Source organism: Lithobates pipiens, unplaced genomic scaffold (assembly GCF_037356315.1).
Source record: "Lithobates pipiens isolate NorthernLeopardFrog02 unplaced genomic scaffold, aLitPip1_a1.2 Scaffold_22, whole genome shotgun sequence".
NCBI lineage: Eukaryota > Metazoa > Chordata > Amphibia > Anura > Ranidae > Lithobates > Lithobates pipiens.
In genome coordinates, this window is record NW_027507784.1 from 29,247,310 (window position 1) to 29,270,694 (window position 23,385).

Genomic DNA, 23,385 nt, shown 5'->3' on the forward strand with positions numbered 1-23,385 from the left:
TTCATCTCAAGCTGTAGATAAGATGACAATGGTCATGAGAACTCTCTCAGCTGACAGAGGAATGTGCGTAAGACAAAACTTGACAAGGTATCTCGTAATTCTTATTTTTTGAGGTTGTGGAATCTCACAGGTCAGTGATCCTACTTCTAGCAGTCCTGGAACTTGGCCATGGCAAGTTGACCTCTGGAGAGATGGGAAGAGGACATGCAGCGGGGCCCTTATCTCAGACAGTTGGGTGATAACAGCGGCAGAATGTTTTATTGGGTAAGATATTGTGCTGCAGAGCTCTGTACATAGCGCACCCCTGAACTTTGTACGTAGTCCACTCCTGAACTTTGCACTCTGTACACAATGCACTCCTGAACCCTGCACTCTGTATGTAGCACACCCCTAAACCCTGCACTCCGTACATAGTCCACTCTTGAACTCTGTATGTAGCATACCTCTAAATCCTGCACTCTGTACATAGCCGAGTCTTGAACTCTGCAGTCTGTATGTAGCATACCTCTCTAACCCTGCACCCGTTACATAGTCCACTCTTGAACTGTGCACTCTGTACACCTCATACTCCTGAACTCTGCACTCTGTACACCTCATACTCCTGAATCTCTGCACTCTGTACACCTCATTCTCCTGAATCTCTGCACTCTGTACACCTCATACTCCTGAACTCTGCACTCTGTACACCTCATTCTCCTGAATCTCTGCACTCTGTACACCTCATTCTCCTGAATCTCTGCACTCTGTACACCTCATACTCCTGAACTCTGCACTCTGTACACCTCATTCTCCTGAATCTCTGCACACTGTACACCTCATACTCCTGAACTCTGCACTCTGTACATCACATGCTCCTGAACTCTGCACTCTGTACACCTCATACTCCTGAACTCCGCACTCTGTACACCTCATACTCCTGAACTCTGCACTCTGTACACCTCATACTCCTGAACTCTGCACTCTGTACACCGCATACTCCTGAACTCTGCACTCTGTACACCGCATACTCCTGAATTCTGCACTCTGTACACTGCATACTCCTGAACTCCGCACTCTGTACACCGCATTCTTCTGAACTCAGCACTCTGTATGTACCATGCTCCTGAACTTTGTAGGTATCCCACCCCTAAACTCACCACTCTGTACATAGCGTAATCCTGAACTCTACACGTCACGCACTCCTGAACCCTGCACTCTGTACGTAGCGCAATCCTGAACTCTGCACTCTGTACGTAACGCAATCCTGAACTCTGCACTCTGTATGTAACGCACTCCTGAACTTTATAAATCGAGAATTCCTGAACCCTGCACTCTGTACGTAACACACTCCTTTACCCTGCTCCCTGTACGTAATGTACCTCAGATACAACTGACCCTTTAAGGGCAAACTTACTGCTGATGTGGCCCGCAATGAAATTGAGTTTGACACCACTACCATGGAGTACTTTCTATTGATACAAGAACGACCAAGATGCAATACTGGATGGAACCCAATTAATCCCCCATTATGATTTCAGGTTCGGTAGGAAACAAAATAAGCTGAAGTAAACCATAGTACCTTGGGGGAAACATACAGATTCCTAGTAAGGTTTTTTTTGTCTTTGAGTACTGAACCCAAGAGCTCAGTTCTGCACCATGCCTTCCAAAAAGCAAACCAGCAATAACAGCAGGATTTTGTAAGGATATTGAATACAATTCAATCATACAAATACATTCTAGCCCCGCCATTAATTTAAACCAGGCTATTTTTGCTCCACCAGTTATAAGGCTGTGCCTGGTAGAATAAAAGTTACTTATCTCCAGCGGGAATTTTAACAACTTATATCATTACAGGGAGTTAACTTTAAAGGTGGTGAACTTATTTATAGTAAATGAATCTGGAATGCTTTAGGGACATGCTTCATTGCTCACCTGAGACTACTACATCACTCTATGTATTTCTTTTACAGTCCTGACTCCTCTGAGATGCCAGAGGACTGGTCAGTAACAGTGGCTAGTGGGACGCCCGTGATGAGAGACATTGCGGTGCAGAAGATCAGCGTTCATGGGTCCTACATAAGCCCTGACAAAGGTTCCAACCTGGCTCTAGTTATGCTGGCTCAGCCCGTGCCCCTGGGACCATATAGCCAAGCTGTCTGCTTACCCGATTTCTCCCATCCTATGCCATATGGCTCTTCATGCTGGCACATAGTTGGGAACAATTCAAATCCTGGTAAGTAGGAAATTCTGCTAAACAAATCATAAGGTGTGCCAGTCCAAATAGAAGTAAGCTTGGCTTTATGTTGTGAAGGCCCTATGGCTCTTGCTATGGACCTTGGATGATGGGACCATGGTGGGCATAAGTGCATTTTTATTTTAATGGCATTTTTGTTGCATCAGGCTTAGCTGAGGTAAGATATGATGTTGATTTTTTTCTTATACTCGTACTTTTTATCTCCCCAATCATGTAATGCCCCTGGATAAATAATGCTAAGAGCAACTGTCAAACTTTATTCAATTTCTGATCCTCAGAAGACCAGATGGGGGCACCACATGGAGAAAAATTGGAGCTGTTAGGCCCCAACCAGTGTAACTGCATCTACAGCCGTCCAAACTCCAACAACCGCATGGAGTCTGTAATGGAGGGGATGATATGTGCATCCAGAGAGGGCGAGAACAGCAGCCAATGCATGGTAAGTAGTCCCTACAGCTTTACTACCCTTAATCATCTTCTGTATATTGGGATACCACGGTGGCAGGCATTTCGCAATTCACAATCTTGTTTTTTTTATTTTGTTGTTTTTTTCATGTCCTTTTTATATGTGCATACCTCTGCCTTCTTGCTTCATAAATTATCAGACGGTGTTGGCTGAATACCAGCAGTTAGATGCTAGTTTACTCCAGTCATTTAGATAACACCATTCTAAAGCTAAGTGTGCATCTTTCTAATCCAATGTTGTGTTTGCAGGGTGACTTGGGTGGACCCCTTGTGTGTAAAGAGAATGGGACTTGGTTCCTGATGGGTGTGTATAACTATGGAGGAGAATGCAAGGAAGGAACAGATTCTACGCAGCCAAGAGTGTTTACCCAACTAACCATGTATGAAGACTGGATAGACAAGGAGACACGAGAAAGGTTTCTCCGACCTGTGATCAATACACCACCACCCAAGCCAGACACGGACAGATGCTCTTTTGACAGTCCAAGAGGTACATGCATACATTAGATCACTGTTGGTGTGAGACTTAAGGGGGTGGAACTATGTCTGGTCCCTGAGGGTGGAAGCTTAACAACATATATATTGTATATCGCTGGTGGTACATTAGTGGTTGAACTTTGGTTCCTGAGGGTAGAAGCTCAACTACATACCTATTGTATGTCACTGGTGGTATGAGACACAAGTGGTGGAACTTTATCTGGTTCCTGAGGGTAGAATGTCAACTACATACAGTGGTGTGAAAAAGTGTTTGCCCCCTTCCTCATTTCCTGTTCCTTTGCATGTTTGTCACACTTAAGTGTTTCGGAACATCAAACCAATTTAAACAATAGTCAAGGACAACACAAGTAAACACAAAATGCAATTTGTAAATGAAGGTGTTTATTATTAAAGGTGAAAAAAAATCCAAACCATCATGGCCCTGTGTGAAAAAGTGATTGCCCCCTAAACCTAATAACTGGTTGGGCCACCCTTAGCAGCAACAACTGCAACCAAGCGTTTGCGATAACGTGCAATGAGGCTTTTACAGCGTCCTGGAGGAATTTTGGCCCACTCATCTTTGCAGAATTGTCCTAATTCAGTTACATTAGAGGGTTTTCGAGCATGAACGGCCTTTTTAAGGTCATACCACAACATCTCAATAGGATTCAGGTCAGGACTTTGGCTAGGCAACTCCAAAGTCTTCATTTTGTTTTTCTTCAGCCATTCGGTGGTGGACTTGCTGTTGTGTTTAGGATCATTGTCCTGCTGCAGAACCCAAGTTCGTTTCAGCTTGAGTACACGAACAGATGGTCGGACATTCTCCTTCAGGATCTTTTGGTAGACAGCAGAATTCATAGTTCCTTTTATCACGTCAAGTATTCCAGGTCCTGAAGCAGCAAAACAGCCCCAGACCATCACACTACCACCACCATATTTTACTGTTGGTATAATGTTCTTTTTATGAAATGCAGTGTTCCTTCTACGCCAGATATACTTGGACACACACCTTCCAAAGAGTTCCACTTTTGTCTCATCGGTCCACAGAATGTTGTCCCAAAAGTCTTGGGGATCATCAAGATGTGTTGTGGAGAAATTGAGACGAGCTTTGATGTTCTTTTTGCTCAGCAGTGGTTTTCTCCTTGGAACTCTGCCATGCAGGCCATTTTTGCCCAGTCTTTTCCTGATGGTGGAGGCATGAACGCTGACCTTAACTGAGGCAAGTGAGGCCTGCAGTTCCTTGGACGTTGTTGTGGGGTCTTTTGTGACCTCTTGGATGAGTCGTCGCTGCGCTCTTGGGGTAATTTTGGGCGGCCGGCCACTCCTGGGAAGGTTCACCACTGTTCCATGTCTTCGCCATTTGTGGATAATGGCTCTCACTGTGGTTCGCTGGATTCCCAGAGCTTTGGAAATGGCTTTATAACCCTTTCCAGACTGATAGATCTCAATTACTTTCTTTCTCAATTGTTCCTGAATTTCTTTGGGTCTCGGCATGATGTGTAGCTTTTAAGGATCTTCTGGTGGACCTTACTGTGTCAAGCAGCTCCTATTTAAGTGATGCCTTGATTGTGAACAGGTGTGGCAATAATCAGGCCTGGGTGTGGCTAGAGAAATTGAACTCAGGTGTGGACAACCACAGTTATAGTATGTTTTAACAATGGGGGCAATCACTTTTTCACACAGGGCCATGATGGTTTGGATTTTTTTTCACCTTTAATAATAAACACTTTCATTTACAAATTGCATTTTGTGTTTACTTGTGTTGTCCTTGACTATTGTTTAAATTGGTTTGATGTTCCGAAACACATAAGTGTGACAAACATGCAAAGGAACAGGAAATGAGGAAGGGGGCAAACACTTTTTCACACCACTGTACATACATACTGTATATCACTGGTGGTGTCAGACATAAGTGGTGGAACTTTGGTTCCTGAGGGTGACAGCTCTACTACATACCTATTGTATGTCACTGGTGGTATAAGACACAAGTGGTGGACCTTTCTCTGGTTCCTGAGGGTAGAAGATTTACTATATACATAGTGTACTGTATATCACTGGTGGTATGGTGCACATGGGGTGAAGCTGTGTCTGGTTCCTAGGGGTTGAGGCTTTACAGTGTTGGATAGGTGCAGCATGGTGCAGTAGGCATTAAATACACAGCGTTTCCAATTTGCAAAGAATGATGTATTGAAGCAGCAGGTTAATGGCACAAACAGGCCTGCGAGGAGGCTCACCAGTCCGGTGCCACTTACAACTGCGCAGCAAAGAGACAGCGGTCAAAAGACTGAGTAATACTGACAGAGTCTGCCACGAGGAGCAAAGTGCAGCCTGGCCGGTCTGACGCAAAAGGGAAGTTTCCTGAGAAGGTAGACATAGTCTCTGCTCTCCCCTTACTCCATTGGAACCTCTCCCAATCATTGGCACTGTCCTTGTCAGACGGGGAATGTGCCAGACCCAGGGATCAAAGTCTTAAATAGACTCTGCTTGACCCAAGATGAGCACCAGGGTCACATGGGCCATGTGCATCCAAATGGATCGTTGCCCTGGGTGACTGAGGAAATCATAGAGAAACTCAGCTTCTCTTAACTTCCTCTCCAATCTGCATTGCCGCTAGACATGTGCAATTCGTTTAGTTACAAATCTAAATTTGGACGATCTAAATTATCCAAATTCGTATAAGAATTTGAATTTGAAAATGAATTTGAATTTGAAATGGAAACATATCGCAAGAAATACAGTAAGGTATAAAAAGTGAAATAAAGATGATGATTTCTACTTAGGCTGCGTAATAGAAAATAATAAAATTCAATAGAATAGAATAGAGCAGCAAAGGAATGCATACCACTATGCTGGAAACAACAGTGCCCACCGACTGTGGCAGATTGGCTGCGGAAGATGGAGATTAGTAAGTTAGAGGACTTAGTTCTTACAGCGCAACACAACTGCGAGAAATACTCAGAAACCTGGACTAATTGGAATATCTTATTCTTTATTTATTCAGATGAGGGAACTTCTCTCTTGAACTCTTAAATGACTGCTCAACACGCATGCAACCCTGAGCCTGAGAGCTCTACAACATGCTTACCTTCGCTCTGGCTGCTCCCCCCTCCCCACTAACCCCCTATAGTTTTCCTTCACCATTGCTCTGTCCCCCCCCCCTTTTCTCACTGCCCCCCTTTTTCTACTGATGCACTAAGAGAAATGTGGAAAAAGCAGGAAGGAACACCAGCCAATATTAAACACGTGTGCAACACCTTGAACTCCTTAAACCCAGTCGTCAAAAAATTCACACCTCTGTGACATGTAATTCTCAAATATACATTAGCTGTTACTCAGTACTTTATTGCATATAATATCTGTAACACACTCTTCATTTTTTGATTTTCTGTATCGATGGGATTACTCCCTCAGGTGGTGATTAACCAGTTCCCGACTGGCGCATGCCGATGTACGTCGGCAGAATGGCACGGGCAGGCATATTGGCGTACAGGTACGTCCATTTTTAAATGCCACCCTGCCGGTCGGGACCCGCATGAGTCCGGTCGGGGGTCCCGCGGACTCGATCACCGCGGGCATACCTGCGATTGTCTCACGGGGAGACTGAATGGGGAGATGCCATTGTAAACAGCATCTCCCCGTTCTGCCTAACAACAAGTGATGCTGATCTCTGCTCCATGTGATTGGAGCAGAGCTCGGTGTTAACTAACACAAAGCCCAGCCCCCTGCAGTTAGTAACACGCCCCTAGGAACCCTTAACCCCTACACTGCCAGTGTCATTTACACAGGAATCAATGCATTTGTATAGCACTGATTGCTGTATAAATGACAATGGTCCCAAAAATGTGTAAAAAATCTCCGATGTGTCGCAGTCACAATAAAAATCGCTGATCGCCGCCATTACTAGTAAAAAAAAAATGATTAATAAAAATGGCATAAAACTATACCCTATTTTGTAAACGCTATAACTTTTGCACAAACCAATCAATAATCGCTTATTGCGATTTTTTTTTTTTTTTTTACCAAATATATGTAGAAGAATACATATCGGCCTAAAATGAGGGAAAAAAATGTTTTTTTTATATATTTATTATAACAAAAAGTAAAAAATAATGCATTTTTTTCAAAATTGTCGCTCTATTTTTCTTTATAGCGCAAAAAATAAAAACCGCAGGGGTGATCAAATACCACCAAAAGAAAGCTCTATTTGTGGGAAAAAAAGGACGTCAATTTTGTTTGGGAGCCACGTCGCACGACCGCACAATTGTCAGTTAAAACGACGCTTTGCCGAATCGCAAAAAGTGGTCTGGTCTTAAGCCAGCAAAATGGTCCGGTCTGAAAGTGGTTAATAAAAAAATGGATAAATTGAAAAAAAAAAAAAAAGAATAGAATAGAAATAATAACTTAGATTTGAATAGAATAGAAAACAATAGAAAGAATATATCCATGTTCCAAAGATTTTATATTTTTTTTAATTTGAAAACTTTGAATCCATTGGAAATTTTGCATTTCAAATAGAAAGATTATAGCCGTCTTCTGAAATGTGACTTCCGAAATTCAAACAGAATAGAACAGAATAAAATAGAAAGAATATAGCCATGTTTCAAAATTAGAATTCCGAAAAGAATAGAAAAGAATAACACGAAATAGAATAGAAAATAACGGGATAGAATAGAATAGAAAAGAAAAGAAAAAGAATGGATAAAAAATAGACTACATTAAATTACAATAGAATAGCATAGAATAAAATAGAAAGAATATAACCATCTTCTGAAATTCAAATATGATATTTTCGATTTAACTTCGAATACTTCAAATCCATTGAACATTTTTTAATCTGATTTGAAACAAATAAACGAGATGAAACTAATATCATTACGAATGTGGTGAAACAAAATTAGTAACTTAACGAATTGTTCCGAAGCTAAACACATTTTTTCGTTCTGCACCTGTCTAATTGCCGCTGATGGCAAACGCCACCTGCAGTGGAGAATACAGACTGCACCTGCCTACAATTACATTTGTATATCATTGGCGATGCGAGGCATAAGGGATGGAGCATGGTCTTTGTCTATTCTTTAATGACTCAAAGGAAGATATATTGATGGCCTCAATGCGATAGAAAACCTTTGGGATGAATTAGAGCAGAGACTGCGAGCCAGGCCTTCTCATCCAAATGCCTGACCTCACAAATGCGCTCTTCGGGAAGAATGGTCAAACATTCCCATAGACACACTCCTAAACCTTGCAGACGGCCTTCCCAGAAGAGATGGAGCATTGTCTTTGTCTGTTCTTTAATGACTCAAATGAATATATGTTGATGGAGCACTTGATCTGGAGAATGGTAGGTGTTTGGACCCATCAGACATGTACTGGCCATCGAGACTACCGGGAGATTCCTGGTGGGCCTATGGCTCAGTGGGCCAGTCTGGTGTAGTTCTGGAGCCACTTCAAGCTACCTTCAGAACTGTGAGTACACGTGGGAGGAGGACACTTTGATGTAAGGGGCTGCTGATGGGACTCTGATGTAAGGGGGCTGGTGATGGGAATCTGATGTAAGGGGCTGCTGATAGGAATCTGATGTAAGGGGCTGCTGATGGGACTCTGATGTAAGGGGGCTGCTGATGGGAATCTGATGTAAGGGGGCTGCTGATGGGAATCTGATGTAAGGGGCTGCTGATAGGAATCTGATGTAAGGGGCTGCTGATGGGACTCTGATGTAAGGGGGCTGCTGATGGGATTCTGATGTAAGGGGCTGCTGATGGGACTCTGATGTAAGGGGGCTGCTGATAGGAATCTGATGTAAGGGGCTGCTGATGGGAATCTGATGTAAGGGGGCTGGTGATGGGACTCTGATGTAAGGGGCTGCTGATGGGAATCTGATGTAAGGGGCTGCTGATGGGACTCTGATGTAAGGGGCTGCTGATGTGACTCTGATGTAAGGGGGCTGCTGATGGGACTCTGATGTAAGGGGGCTGCTGATGGGACTCTGATGTAAGGGGGCTGCTGATGGGACTCTGATGTAAGGGGGCTGCTGATGGGACTCTGATGTAAGGGGGCTGCTGATGGGACTCTGATGTAAGGGGGCTGCTGATGGGACTCTGATGTAAGGGGGCTGCTGATGGGACTCTGATGTAAGGGGGCTGCTGATGGGACTCTGATGTAAGGGGGCTGCTGATGGGACTCTGATGTAAGGGGGCTGCTGATGGGACTCTGATGTAAGGGGGCTGCTGATGGGACTCTGATGTAAGGGGGCTGCTGATGGGACTCTGATGTAAGGGGGCTGCTGATGGGACTCTGATGTAAGGGGGCTGCTGATGGGACTCTGATGTAAGGGGGCTGCTGATGGGACTCTGATGTAAGGGGGCTGCTGATGGGACTCTGATGTAAGGGGCTGGTGATGGGACACTCTGATGTAAGGGGGCTGCTGATGAGACTCTGATGTAAGGGGCTGCTGATGGGAGTCTGATGTAAGGGGGCTGCTGATGGGACTCTGATGTAAGGAGGTGCTGATGGGACACTCAAAATGTAAGTAAGCTGGTCTGGATGCAGTCCAGGGCCAAATTTCTGTCTTAGTCCAGCCCTGGGACCTATTGATATTTTAGTTGGGAGCCTGCTCTCTCAGATCCAATGGGTCAGAGAAAGAGGTCCTCGGATTGGCAGTAGTAAATTTGGTAGGGTCAGGAGAGCACCAGACTGAGAGATTAGAAACCTTCTCTAATCACTGGTCTAGCAACCAGGCCGTTGACCAGAGCAGGCCTCAGTCCATGCTAGAGATACCTGCTTCAGCCCAGCTTTATTCAAACCCACACCTGCATAAGCCCTGATAAGGAGGCATTGATGGAGCCCACAAAACGTGTTAGTTATCCTTTTTACTTTTATGACGAATAAAAATTGAACTGGACTCTAAACTATACATCTGGGGTTCCCTCTTCACTCTACTGGTTCCTGAGTGTGGAGGCTTCCCTACATACATGTGTCCGATTCATGAGCTTGGGCGGTCCCTAACATTTCAATTAGACATAGTCTTCCTGTAATTTTGAAGGCCGCTGTCAAATCTTGCTACACATTTAACTTCACAAAGACTTTCTTAGTACAAGAATCCAAGGTGATGATGTCATTGTCACATTGGATGGAGACATGATATATTTTTGCTTTGGGAGTGTGGTGGCTGTGATGTATGTAGTGCCAGGACCCCCCGTTCCTGGAAGGCCCATAAGCCTCGCCTCCACGTCTAGAACAAATACAATATATTGCAGTTGGTAGTGTGCACAGTGCCAGTCCATGGTATTTATTGTTCTTTTGGACAAAGCTTGGAAGAAAATCACCTGGCTTTTAGGAAAAAACTCAAGACCTTCCTCTTTTAGCAGATGATCAAAGCTCGCCACAGCGCCTAGAGGCGATTCAGTTCGCATTGTGCGCTATATAAGTATTTCATTCATTCATTCATTCATAAATGGAGTTTTGTGTATTTGAAATGCCAGGGCTATTTTTCAGTCACACTGTCTTGGCCCGGTGCTTTCCTAGGGTAATGGTTTTTCATACCTAATTTCCTGTTCTTGGCAGGTTGTGGAAATCCAGTTGCTTCTCCCAGCCCTGAGCCTATCGGGGAGGCCACAGATAAGATGTGGCCGTGGCAGGTTGATCTTCAGCAGTTTGAGTCCCACCACTGTTCCGGAGTCCTTATTACAGAGACATGGATCCTTATAGCGGCTCACTGCATTCCCAGGTACATGGTTTGGTACACAGTAACTTTCTTCTATTTCTATGCTCATGACTAAAGGCCAAACATTTTTGAAAATGTTGATTTTTTTTTTTATTCCTTTCGGCATTACTACACATCTTCCTTCAGGCTGGGAATTGGAGATGCAGGTTTCCCCCACATTCAATTTGCATGACAGGCGGGTATGACCGTCTCTCAATGGAGCCGGTTCACACAGGTCCAGAGTAGCATGGTCCGGATCGCAGAAGGGTCCTGTGCGTGTTTGGGTTCCGGTTCAGGTGTGAATTACGGCAAAAATTAGAATCGCAACTGAACCGCTGAACAGACATGCACCGGACCCCAGGCCGGAACCCACGGCTGCAGATATGTAAACTGGGCCTCAGGCCTTTTCACACTTTAGTGATGTGGTAGGCTTGAGCTACACTGTATTGTCAAAAGTATTGGGACACCTGCCTTTACACACACATGAACTATAATGGCAGTCTTTGTCTGTAGGGTTCAATATTGAGTTGGCCCACCCTTTGCTGCTATAACAGCTTCAACTCTTCTGGGAAGGCTATTCACAAGGTTTAGGAGTGTGTCTATGGGAATGTTTGACCATTCTTCCAGAAGCCCAAAGGTGTTCTATCGGGTCGAGGTCAGGACTCTGTTCCTTCATCCCAAATGCACTCATCCATGCCTTTATGGACCTTGCTTTGTGCAATGGTCCAAATCATTTGGTGGAGGGAGGATTATGGTGTTGGGGTTGTTTTTCATGGGTTGGGCTTGACCCCTTAGTTCCAGTGAATGGAAATCTTAAGGTGTCAGCATAATAAATTATTTTGGACAATTTAATGCTCCCAACTTTGTGGGAACAGTTTGGAGACGGTCCCTTCCTGTTCCAACATGACTGCCCACCAGTGCACAAAGCAAGGTCCATAAAGACATGGATGAGCGAGTTTGTGGTGGAGGAACTTGACTGGCTTGCACAGAGTCCTGACCTCAACCCCATAGAATGCCTTTGGGATGAATTAGAGTGGAGACTACGAGCCAGGCCTTCTCGTCCAAATGTCTGACCTCACAAATGCGCTTCTGGAAGAATGGTCAAACATTCCCATAGACACTCCTGAACCTTGTGGACGGCCTTCCCAGAAGAGCTGAAGCTGTTATAACTGCAAAGGGTGGGCCAACTTAATATTGAACCCTACTGACTAAGACTGGGATGCCATTAAAGTTCATGTGCGTGTAAAGGCAAGTGTCCCAATACTTTTGACAATATAGTGTATATACTACTAATTCATGATGCCTACTTTATGTTATGTACTGGCATTTACCTTACAGTATGTACTAAAGTTGATACTTTAAAGAAAGGATTTGTATTTGAGTGTACCATATTACTTTAAGATAATAACAGTGGTTGCTTCAGTGGAAACGAGCCGATCCACCACCGGACTGGCTATGTGGGTGCTACGTATGAACCTTTTCTTTATTTTGTTAAGCCCAGTAACTACAATATGTTGTTCTCTCCATTCTCCCCAGCTACACATCTCTGAATGAATACACCATCATCCTAGGCCGCAAGCAGCAGAACGAGCCAAGCCCCCGAGAGGTGCAGCGCCAGATCAAGAAGGTGGTGCCTCACCCAGACTACAAGCCAGAGACGGGGCAAAATGATGCAGCTTTGGTGGAGATGAACTATGGTGTCACTTTCAGCGATTACATCCTGCCCATCTGCCTGGCGCCTTACCAGTCTTCACCCCCCACCGACAAATGCTGGGTCATTGGCTGGGGAAGAGTGTACCCTTCAGGCAAGTCAATTATATTCATACTTTGTTTATGACAAAACTAAGGCCGCGTACACACGGGCGGATTGTCTGGCCAACTAAGTCCGTCAGACAATCCGACAGACAGTCCGTCCTACTTTTGAATGAACGGACTTGACCACACACGACGAACAGACAGTCCGCTGAAAGCGTGCGCGATGACGTGTACAGCGCGTACGACGGGACTAGAAATACGACGTCCAATACACTGCAATGCAACCTTCCGCCGTGTAAATCCTTTCTGAGCATGCGCCATACTTAGTCCGTCCAACTTGCCTACTCACAAGCGGACTGTCCGCTGAAACCAAGTTTGGACGGACTGTATTACGGAAATTCCGAAAGACTTAGTCCGCCAGACTGTCCGCTGAAAAAGTCCGCTGAAGCCCACACACGAGCGGATTGTTCGCTGAAACACGTTTCAGCGGACTAAGTTGGACGGACAATCCGCCCGTGTGTACGCGGCCTTAGAGTAAGAGTTCTGCAATGCTTATACAACTGATGGAATGAGCCATTTACACAGCTGAAAAATATTGCAATAATTGAGAACATGCTACATATGCACAGGTGGCCATAAAGTTGTATGTTAGTATGTACTCTGCAGTTTCCAGGAGACAAAAAAGAACATCTACGGCAGCCTTTTTCAACCTTTTGAACACAGAGGAACCCTTGAAATAGTTCTCCAGCCTCGAGGAACCCCTGCTAAAAAATTAGAAATCTACAACTCATGATACATTAGTGTGATGGTCAGTGGGAAGAATGGTCCTTACACTTGTGGCCATTGGGAGGAATTACCTCCTTACAGAGAGCTAAAAAGATCAATGGTGTGAGTGGGAACTTATCTGAGAGGCAGAAATTGCCCAATGCTGAAGGAACCCCTACAACCTCTGGAGGAACCCTGGTTGAGAATCACTGATCTACGGTATTCAGATGTATGGTTTACCCAGCACTCCCTTCCATCATGTCCAGTCTTTTGTCTGGACCCGTGGTTCTTTTTTTTGGCTTGGATGCCATCACGTTTAACCTTCAACAACCTCAAGCAGTTGTAGACCAAAGCAAGACCCGATCCCCACCCACCTAAAATAAATTGGGAAAATTACTACATCATACAGGAACTTCTCCAACTTGAACAATTCTCCAACTACCACGGATACAATTTTCCAATGCTTTGGAGATATTGTCTTTCCCGTATATGCAGCTGAAGCTCCAATAATAGTCCTTAGATTTTTTTTTTTCATTTGAGACTGTTGAACCAGGAAATATCTGTTCGCCTTTAGGGGACCAATTATTTGTTTTTTCTTCCCTCCATTGGAGCAAATTGGATCATGGCTTATCTATATGGATCAGCTCTAGGTGAAGGGTTCTGTGTACTGAGGTTTTCTATGTATTTATTCTATTTCAGCCTTACTCAACCCATTTACCACAAAGATCATTTTCAATTCTCAGGGAACCTTCCTAAAACTAATTTATTGGGGGGTAATTGGAATGCCTCTTACATTGGTGGTCAGCAGGAAGAATGAAACCCTTACAGGGGTGGTCAGAATGCTACCCTTACAGACAGCTACAGCGATAATTGGTGCCATGTTGCTGGTTTTGCCAATTTGTGCTAGTCCTGGATCTATGCAGGCACCATCCAATGGGAGGTCAATTAGCCACAACTCAAGGAACCCCCAACAACTTCTAGAGCAGCTATTCTCAATCAGAGTTCCATGGAACAAAGGGATTCCCCCAAAGTTTACTAGGGGTTCCTCGAGCTGTGGATGATTGACCTCCCATCTGAGGGTGCCTGTATAGCTCCAGGGCCAATACGACTTGGCAAAGCCAGTAGCATGACACCAATTATCTTTTTAGCTGTAAGGGTGGCATTCTGACCAGCACTCTAAGCCCTTGTACACACGGTCGGACATTGCGACAACCAAATCCGTCGGATTTTGTCCGACGGATTTTGTCTGAAACTGTTGCATACACACGGTCGGACAAAGTTGTCAGAAAATCCGATCGTACTTAACGTGATGACGTTATTTCATTAGGACAGGACTACGTTCAGGCTAGCAGCCAATAGCTTTGGTCTAGGAATTTGATCTGAGCATGTGTGGCACTTTGTCCGATGAAAATGCTCTACACATGATCTGACAAAGTCCGATCGGATCATGTTGTCGCAAAGTTTTACAGCCCAGCTCTAAAACTTTGTCGGGTCAGATATTCCGACGGAAACAGTCCGATGGAGCCCACACACAGTCGGATTATTCGACAACACGGTCCGATCTGACATTTTCCATCGGAATGTCTGACCGCGTGTACAAGGGCTTACAGGGGTGCTCAGAATGCTACCCTTACAGACAGCTAAAACGATAATTGGTGCCATGTTGCTGGTTTTGTCAATTTGTGGTAGTCCTGGATCTATGCAGGCACCATCCAATGGGAGGTCAATTAGCCACAACTCAAGGAACCCCCAACAACTTCTAGAGCAGCTATTCTCAATCATGGAACAAAGGGATTCCCCCAAAGTTTACTAGGGGTTCCTTGAGCTATGAATGATTGACCTCCCATCTGAGGGTGCCTGTATAGCTCCAGGACCAATACCACTTGACAAAGCCAGCAGCATGACACCAATTATCTTTTTAGCTGTAAGGGTGGCATTCTGACCAGCACTCTAAGGGTTGTATTCTTTCTATTGACCACCAATGTAAGTGGCATTTTTGCCATCGACCCCTATGAATTAACTTTAGCAAGGGTTCCCCAAGACCTGAAAATTATCTTTGGGGTTCCATGGGGGGGAAATGTTTGAGAAAGGTTGCTCTAGAACAGCCTTTCTCAACCTTTTCAACACAGAGGAACCTTTGAAATAGTTCTCCGGTCTCGGGGGAACCCCTGCTAAAAATTAGAAATCTACAACTCATGATACATTAGTGTTGGGGTCAGTGGGAAGAATGGTCCTTACACTTGGGGTCATTGGGAAGAATGGTCCTTACACTTGGGGTCATTGGGAAGAATGGTCCTTACACTTGGGGTTATTGGGAAGAATGGTCCTTATACTTGTGGTCATTGGGAAGAATTACCTCCTTACAGATAGCTAAAAAGATCAATGGTGTGAGTGGGAACTTATCTGAGAGGCAGAAATTGCCCAATGCTGAAGGAACCCCCTAGCAACCTCTGGAGGAACCCTGGTTGAGAATCACTGATCTAGACTATAGGAACTCTACTGTTCCTTTAAACCCCGACTAAGATTGGCTGTTCTATTTATTTGTTTTTCTATTGGTTGAACTAGATGGGCTTGTGTCCTTTTTTTTTTTTTTTTCAACCTCACTAAATATGTAACTATTCAATCTTTTATAGTGAATCTGTTTAAGCCCTTTTACACACGGTCGGAGATTCCGACAACCAAATCCATTGGAGTAATTGTGACAGATTAATTCCGGAAGAGGTCCGGAAGTGATGTTGTATACACACGGTCGGACTAAGTTGTCGGAAAATCCGATTGTACATAACGTGATGACGTTATTTCGTTACGACGGGACTAGGTTCAGGCTAGTAGCCAATAGCTTTGGTCTAGGAATTTGATCTGAGCATGCGTGGCACTTTGTCCGTCGGAGAAGGCTACACATGATCGGAGTATGTCCGATCGGAGCATTTTGTGGGAAAATTTTACCGGCAAGTTGGAAAAGTTGGTCCGTCGGATATTCTGACGGAAACAGTCCGATGCAGACCACACACAGTCGGAATATTCGCCAAAATGGTCCGATAGAACACATTCCGTCAGAATCTCCGACCGTGTGTACAAGGGCTTAAAATTATCGTTAGATCACCTCTAAGTCACCATATTTTTCCAAGCTAACTTTTTGTTTTTATATTGTAATTCAGATGTTTTATACCTTTATGATATGGTTTTCTATCAAGGAACCTTTAAAAAAATGTCCTCTACACTGGCCAAACATGTCCCTCATATTATGGCCTTGCAAGGGATTCATCCTGGAGCTACCCTATGCTTGCATTATGTATCAAGTAAATAACAGTTTTGTTTTAATCTGTATCCCTTCTTTTTCCAGATCACACGTTCTCACCTCCATTGAGGCATCTTCGGGTCCATCTCTGGGATGGAAAGCACTGTGGGTCTGTGAAAAACATAACACAGACTGGTGGAGCAGGGCAAATTTGTGCAGCTGCCAACAATACCGCATTTTCATGCCTGGTATGTACCTGAGGACTTGGTGGCGGGATAAAGGAAAAGAACTGGTGCATGAGTGGTGCATGACGGGACGAGGCAACTTAAAACTTCTCTTCCCCTTGTCATTTCATATTAATTTTTCTGCGCTTTTTCTTCAGCTGGATGACAGTGCCCCTCTTGTATGCCAACCAAACTCCAAAGGTCCTTGGTTCGTGTTTGGTGTTGGCAGCCAAACTTCTCCAAACAAAGGGAATCCCTGTCCCAGTAACTTCACGTCAGTGGTGCCCATGTTATCGTGGATCAGAGGGGTGGTTCCCGAAAAGGACCTGAGTCTCTTTGAGAGGAACACAACAGTTCCGACACCTAGCTACAATGAGACTTTGGCCTCTCCGAAAACAACTTCGGGTCCACAAAGTTCTAACACAACCTACCGAGAAAGTGATGTGTCTACTAAAGATGTCCACCATTTCACTACTGCCAGCACCCAAAGTTCCTGTCTGGAGCCCAACCACGGAAGTGGGATCAATTGTACCGGGCACACAACGGTGCCACCACAGATTCAGAACTCGACCTTGTCTTCTTCAACGACGACTCAAAAAACTGGCTCAACCGGGAGCACTACAGCCTCTGGAGCGGACGCTTTGTGGAGGAGCTGGTTAGTCCATGCTCTTCTGACAGTTTTTTTTTATTTGTCATTACCGCTGATTGGTTCCTGGACACAGCTTGCCCTCTGAGAAGCCAAAACAACATAATCTAGAGGTGTTACGGAAATTATGAGCTCGGTCAATGGGTTTTCATCCACAGCCTACAAACGGTTGTGGATTTCGATGGGCGAGCGTCACCGAACAGATTATTGCGCACTGAAGGATTACCTATATATGTGAAGCACAGAAAGAGGCCCTGTCACGCTCTCTGAGCCAACACTCGTTCAAAGAAACAACAACGTCTTGAGGCCAATGTTGGCCTTTGCCCTATTAGCACTAAATCCAAGACCAAAAACGTTTTATATTTCAACCTACCGATGACTAAATGCCGTGGCTGGATTACTTTCCTTCTTTCTTCAGGTCTTTTCTCTTTATTTTCACCTGGTGACCCTGCCAGTAACACACTTCCTGTTCTAGGGTGGGAACACTGTACTGCAGGGATATGCAATTAGCGGACCTCCAAGCTGTTGCAAAACTACGAGTCCCATCATGCCTCTGCCACTGGGTATCATGGTTGTGGCTGTCAGAGTATCGCTATGCCTCATGGGACTTGTAGTTCTGCAACAGCTGGGGGTCCCGCTAATTGCATAGCCCTGCTGTACTGTATCAATGGTGGAGCAGCACGGTCAACCTAGGTTGCACATCCGATCTGGCCTGCAAACACCTCCCTTTATTCTCATTTCCATAACATAGTCAGGAGGTGTTCTATAGTCCACAGAGGTGAACTGGGCAGGGCTTATAACAAGGCTTGAGATGCCACTTTCAAACCAGTAGACCAAAGTTGGCCGTTTGGGTCCTTCACTGGTGCCATTTTCTGGGTGCACTGCAGATGTGCCTCTACCGGCTGGTCCCTGATAGCCACCCTATGCTGATATCCGCACTGTGGACCCAGGGGCGGACTGACAACTCATGGGGCCCCCGGGCAATAGGAGATTATGGGACCCCTGGGCAATAGGAGAGTATGGGGCCCCCCGGGCAATAGGAGATTATGGGGCCCCCCGGGCAATAGGAGATTATGGGCCCCCCGGGCAATAGGAGATTATGGGGCCCCCCGGGCAATAGGAGATTATGGGGCCCCCGGGCAATAGGAGATTATGGGCCCCCCGCGCAATAGGAGATTAAGGGGCCCCTGGGCAATAGGAGATTATGGGGCTCCCGGGCAATAGGAGATTATGGGGCCCCTGGGCAATAGGAGATTATGGGGCCCCTGGGCAATAAGAGATTATGGGGCTCCTGGGCAATAGGAGATTATGGGGCCCCCGGGCAATAGGAGATTATGGGGCCCCCGGGCAATAGGAGATTATGGGCCCCCCGGGCAATAGGAGATTATGGGCCCCCCGGGCAATAGGAGATTATGGGCCCCCCGGGCAATAGGAGATTATGGGCCCCCCGGGCAATAGGAGATTATGGGGCCCCCGGGCAATAGGAGATTATGGGGCCCCCGGGCAATAAGAGATTATGGGGCCACACAGTATACACACACATAGAGTATACACACAGACACATACACACTGAAAATGTACTGGAGAGGGGGGGCAGCTATAATCTTGGGATTTTTTTTTTAAAAACACAGATTTTTACATACTGTCCCTGGTTTTATTGAGGCTGGCAACCCTGATGGGGCCCCCTAGTGGCATGGGGCCCCCGGGCAGTGCCCCAATGGTCAGTTCGCCCCTGTGTGGACCCTTATTCTGGACCCCGAGAGTACCTCGCTGCTGGACAGCCAATAGGAAGTGTCCATGTCATGCAGGCAATGTGGTGGACACACAAGGAAGGACTTCGCCTTGGGACTGGAGTGTCATGTGACCGTCACTTTAGGTGAGTCTAAAGCCCCGTACACACGAGAGGACTTTTCAACATCCAAAGTCCGACGGACTGATTCCGTCGGACTATCCAATCGTGTGTGGGCTGCAACGGACTTTTGACTCGCCAAAGTCTGAAGGACTTTAGAATATGGAACATGCTTCAAATTTTTCCGAAGGAACTCCACCGGACCCGGTCCCTTCGAAAAATCCGCTCGTGTGTATGCTACTCCGACGGACTAAAACCGACGCTAGGGCAGCTATTGGCTACTGGCTATGAACTTCCTTATTCGAGTCCAGTCGTACGTCATCACGTTTGAATCCGTCGGAGTTTAGTGTGATTGTGTGTGGCCAAGTCCGCTCAGTCGAAAAGTCCGTCAGAACTCCGTCGGAACTGCAGCAGAACTCCGACGGAACTCCTTCGGAAGTCTGTTGGACATAAGTCCTCTCGTGTGTACGCGGCTTAAGGGTTTTTTTGGTTTTTTTTCTTTAATAATTTCAGCAATCAGAGGGGGGTGAGGATTGGGAGGCCGGAGAATAACTTTAACATTTATTTTTGATGTGCAATATATACATTTATAAAGCCTAAACAAAAATCGTGTTTTCTACAGAGAAACTCCAGGAGAGATCTTAATTATTTGCTGAAATATACATTTTTTACAGTATTGTACACCTAAGATGATGGCTGCCTGGGTGGAGGAGAATAAGAAAAAACACTGTGAAATAATAAACAATGCAAAATGTAACGTAGATGTAACCCCAATCACTGAAATCTTGTAATAAGATCTCTAATTGCTGTTGTCATGAGGGGTCTCGTTTCGGCATTCACTGGTCTAGGGTGACAACTGTCTCCCAAACGCGGTTCATTGTGGTCACTAGACATGTGCAGAATGGAAAAATGTATTTCGTTTCGATTTGTTATTTGCATAAATTATTTTCGTTAAATTTGTTTGATTTGTTTAATTTGTTTTCGGAATTAGTTTTGTTTATTCGAGTTCTAATCATTACGAATTTTCAGAATTGAGTCAAATTCAAATTCCATTCGAAATCAAATTTATTCTATTCGAAATATGAATTTTGGAAGATGGCTATATTCTTTCTATTCCGTTCTATTCTATCATTTTGTTTTCTATTCTATTTGTTTCTATTATATTCTATTCTTCTCTACTCTATTCAAATTCTAATTTATTCTATTCAAAATTATAATTTCGGAAGATGGTTATATTGTTATATTCTTTGTATTCTATTGTTTTTTCTTTTCTATTCTATGCTAATATTTTCTATTCTATTCTAAGTCAAATTCATTCTATTCAAAATTCAAATTCCAGAAGATGGTTATATTCTTTATTTTTAATTCTATTCTATCCCATTGTTTTTTTTTTTTTTCTATTCTATTCAAATGTATTCCATCGAAATTTTGAAAACCGGTTATATTCTTTCTATTCTATTTTTTTAAATTCTATTCTATTCTTTTGTTTTCTATTCAAATTCAAAAGTATTCTATTCGAAATTTGAATTTCGGAAAGGTTATAGTCTTTTTATTTTATTCCATTCTATTATATTGTTTTTTTCTATTCTATTATTTTTTTCCCCTATTTTATTTGAAACTCGAATTTCAGAAGATGGTTATATTCTTTATATTTAAAATCTATTCTATTCCTTTATTTTTTATTTTATTTTATTCTGTTCTTTTATTTTTAAATTCGTTTTTTTTTTTTTTTGCTCCAATCTTTTCTATTCTATTCTTTTATTGTCTATACTATTCCTTTATTTTCTATTCTATTTTTTCTACTCTTTTATTTAGTATTCTGGTGTGTTTTACTCTATTAATATTCTATTCTTTAATTTTCCATTTTCTTTGCTATTCTATTCCTTTATTTTCTGTTATTTTATTTAGTATTCTGGTGTGTTTTACTCTATTAATTCTATTCTTTAGTTTTTCTTTTGTATTCTATTCCTTTATTTTCTATTTTATTTAGTATTCTGGTGTGTTTTACTCTATTATATTCTATTCTTTAATTTCCTTTTCTATTCTATTCCTTTATTTTCTATTATTTTATTTAGTATTCTGGTGTTTTTTACTCTATTAATTCTATTCTTTATTTTTCTATTCTATTCCTTTATTTTCTATTATTTTATTTAGTATTCTGGTGTGTTTTACTCTATTATATTCTATTCTTTAATTTCCTTTTCTAATCTATTCTATTCCTTTTATTTTCTATTATTTTATTTAGTATTCTGGTGTGTTTTACTCTATTATATTCTATTCTTTAATTTCCTTTTCTAATCTATTCTATTCCTTTATTTTCTATTATTTTATTCAGTATTGTGGTGTGTTTTACTCTATTATAGTCTCTTTTTTCATTTTCTTTTCTATTATTTTCTATTCTATTCTCTTCAGAAATTGGAATTCCTTTCGAAAAACTATTCCAATTCGATCAGAAAACTATTCAAATAGAATTTTGCCTAAAATTTCCATTTTAATATTTCAGATTTGTTTAAATTCGTTAATGTTGTAATTCAGAAATTCAGATACATCTGAAAATTCTGAATAACAAAAAATTTGTCAGAATTTTGATTGTGAATGAAACGCACGTCTAGTTATCACCCCGTCGTGGGCTCCCCAGGTGGTGACTACATGCGGCCTGGCTTTGGGCAGACGTGGTCCACCGTTATCATGATCAAGAAACCGGTCCAGACCTATGATGATCAGTTGAGCCTCAAGCAAGTGTATGTGGACAGGAAGTGTCTGAAAGAGGCCGGAGGAGATCAGCAGCAGTGAGACGGGGAAGAGGGAGGAAAAAAAAAAGTTTAATAAATGGATTTTGCGTAGGAAGAAATGACGATTGTTCTCAATGCACAGAGCGAACCAAATGCCATCCAGATGGGATTTACATCTACTTTACTCTACAAAGATAGGTGCAGTATTAGCAGTCTTGTAGCGTGTGAGTAGACGTGTTCTGCTCATACAATCATAGCAACAGTATTTACTATATGAATGTCATGACTTCCCCTCCGGAGTCTCTGCTCTCTACAGTATTAATGGAACAAATATTAACAATCAACGAAAGTTTTTGTTTTAATGACCAAATTATTGGAATTTCTCTCTGTAAATGAAAATAAAACTTTTTGTCAATGCACGGCAATCATAGAATGTTTCTGATGTATTGAAAAGTCAGAAAATTGTAAAGTGATACATTACTGACTCAATGGTAGACTTGGGTGGTCAGCGCCAAAGTACCACCACTTAGAGTGCGCCCTGGTGATAGGCGGAGTGGTAACAGTGAGCTGGCTGCTGGAACACTTTCCGGAAGAAGCCCAGAATGGTCAGTCGCAGTGATCGCCACCCGGCAGTTGAGCTGTAGCCCCAGCCTGTCTCGGGGTGTGGGCAGGGCCAGATTAAGAACATCATGGGCCTGGTGCTGAGGATTTTGGTGGGGCCTTTTATAAACAATAACTAAATAAAAATGCAAACAATTTTTTGTTATAACAAATTAAATTAAAGCGAGAGAGGGAGGATGAGAGAGAGAGGAAGAGAGAGAGAGAAAGGGGATGAAAGAGGTGTGAGGGGTAAGGGAGGGAGGATGAGAGAGAAAGGGGGGGATGAGAGAGAGAGGATGCACATGAGCATGTGTGGGAATGGCATCAATGCAGCCTGGCCAAGGCAAGTGACCGAAGGCACAGAATCCAGAAGGAAGACCCGGTGAAGATGGAAGTGCCCGGGCCCCGCCAGATTGATCACAGCACAGCACTGGAGGGCTCAGTCTGACAATTTAAGTGTACCCTAATGTGCTAATATGCTGTGCATACTTGTACATTATGGCATAACCTACCCCAGGGCCTCTAAAAAGTAGTAATGTTAGAAAAGTTTACTACCGCTTTAATATCACAGGAGCCTCTCATGGGGTCCCCTACTGACCCTGTGGCCCTTGGGCAGTGCCTAAGTGCATAGTTGTCAACATTTCAAAAATAATTTCAGGAACGCTTTTTTTACAAGTGCTATATTTAGAGTAGCTGACA

The 23,385-nt window shown here is 43.6% G+C and overlaps 1 protein-coding gene across 1 annotated transcript in view; it reads left to right on the top strand.

The window, feature by feature from the left end:
- Positions 1-20,310, top strand: part of LOC143925639 (serine protease 53-like) — a 44,674-nt gene extending 24,364 nt beyond the window's left edge. The window contains 9 exon segments of the mRNA XM_077450105.1: positions 114-264; positions 1,950-2,212; positions 2,512-2,672; positions 2,948-3,188; positions 10,739-10,901; positions 12,414-12,682; positions 16,741-16,883; positions 17,018-17,539; positions 17,541-20,310. Of these exon segments, the coding sequence (XP_077306231.1) occupies positions 114-264; positions 1,950-2,212; positions 2,512-2,672; positions 2,948-3,188; positions 10,739-10,901; positions 12,414-12,682; positions 16,741-16,883; positions 17,018-17,539; positions 17,541-17,564 (1,937 nt within the window). The 3' untranslated portion in view covers positions 17,565-20,310.
- Positions 20,311-23,385: the final 3,075 nt, after the last annotated feature.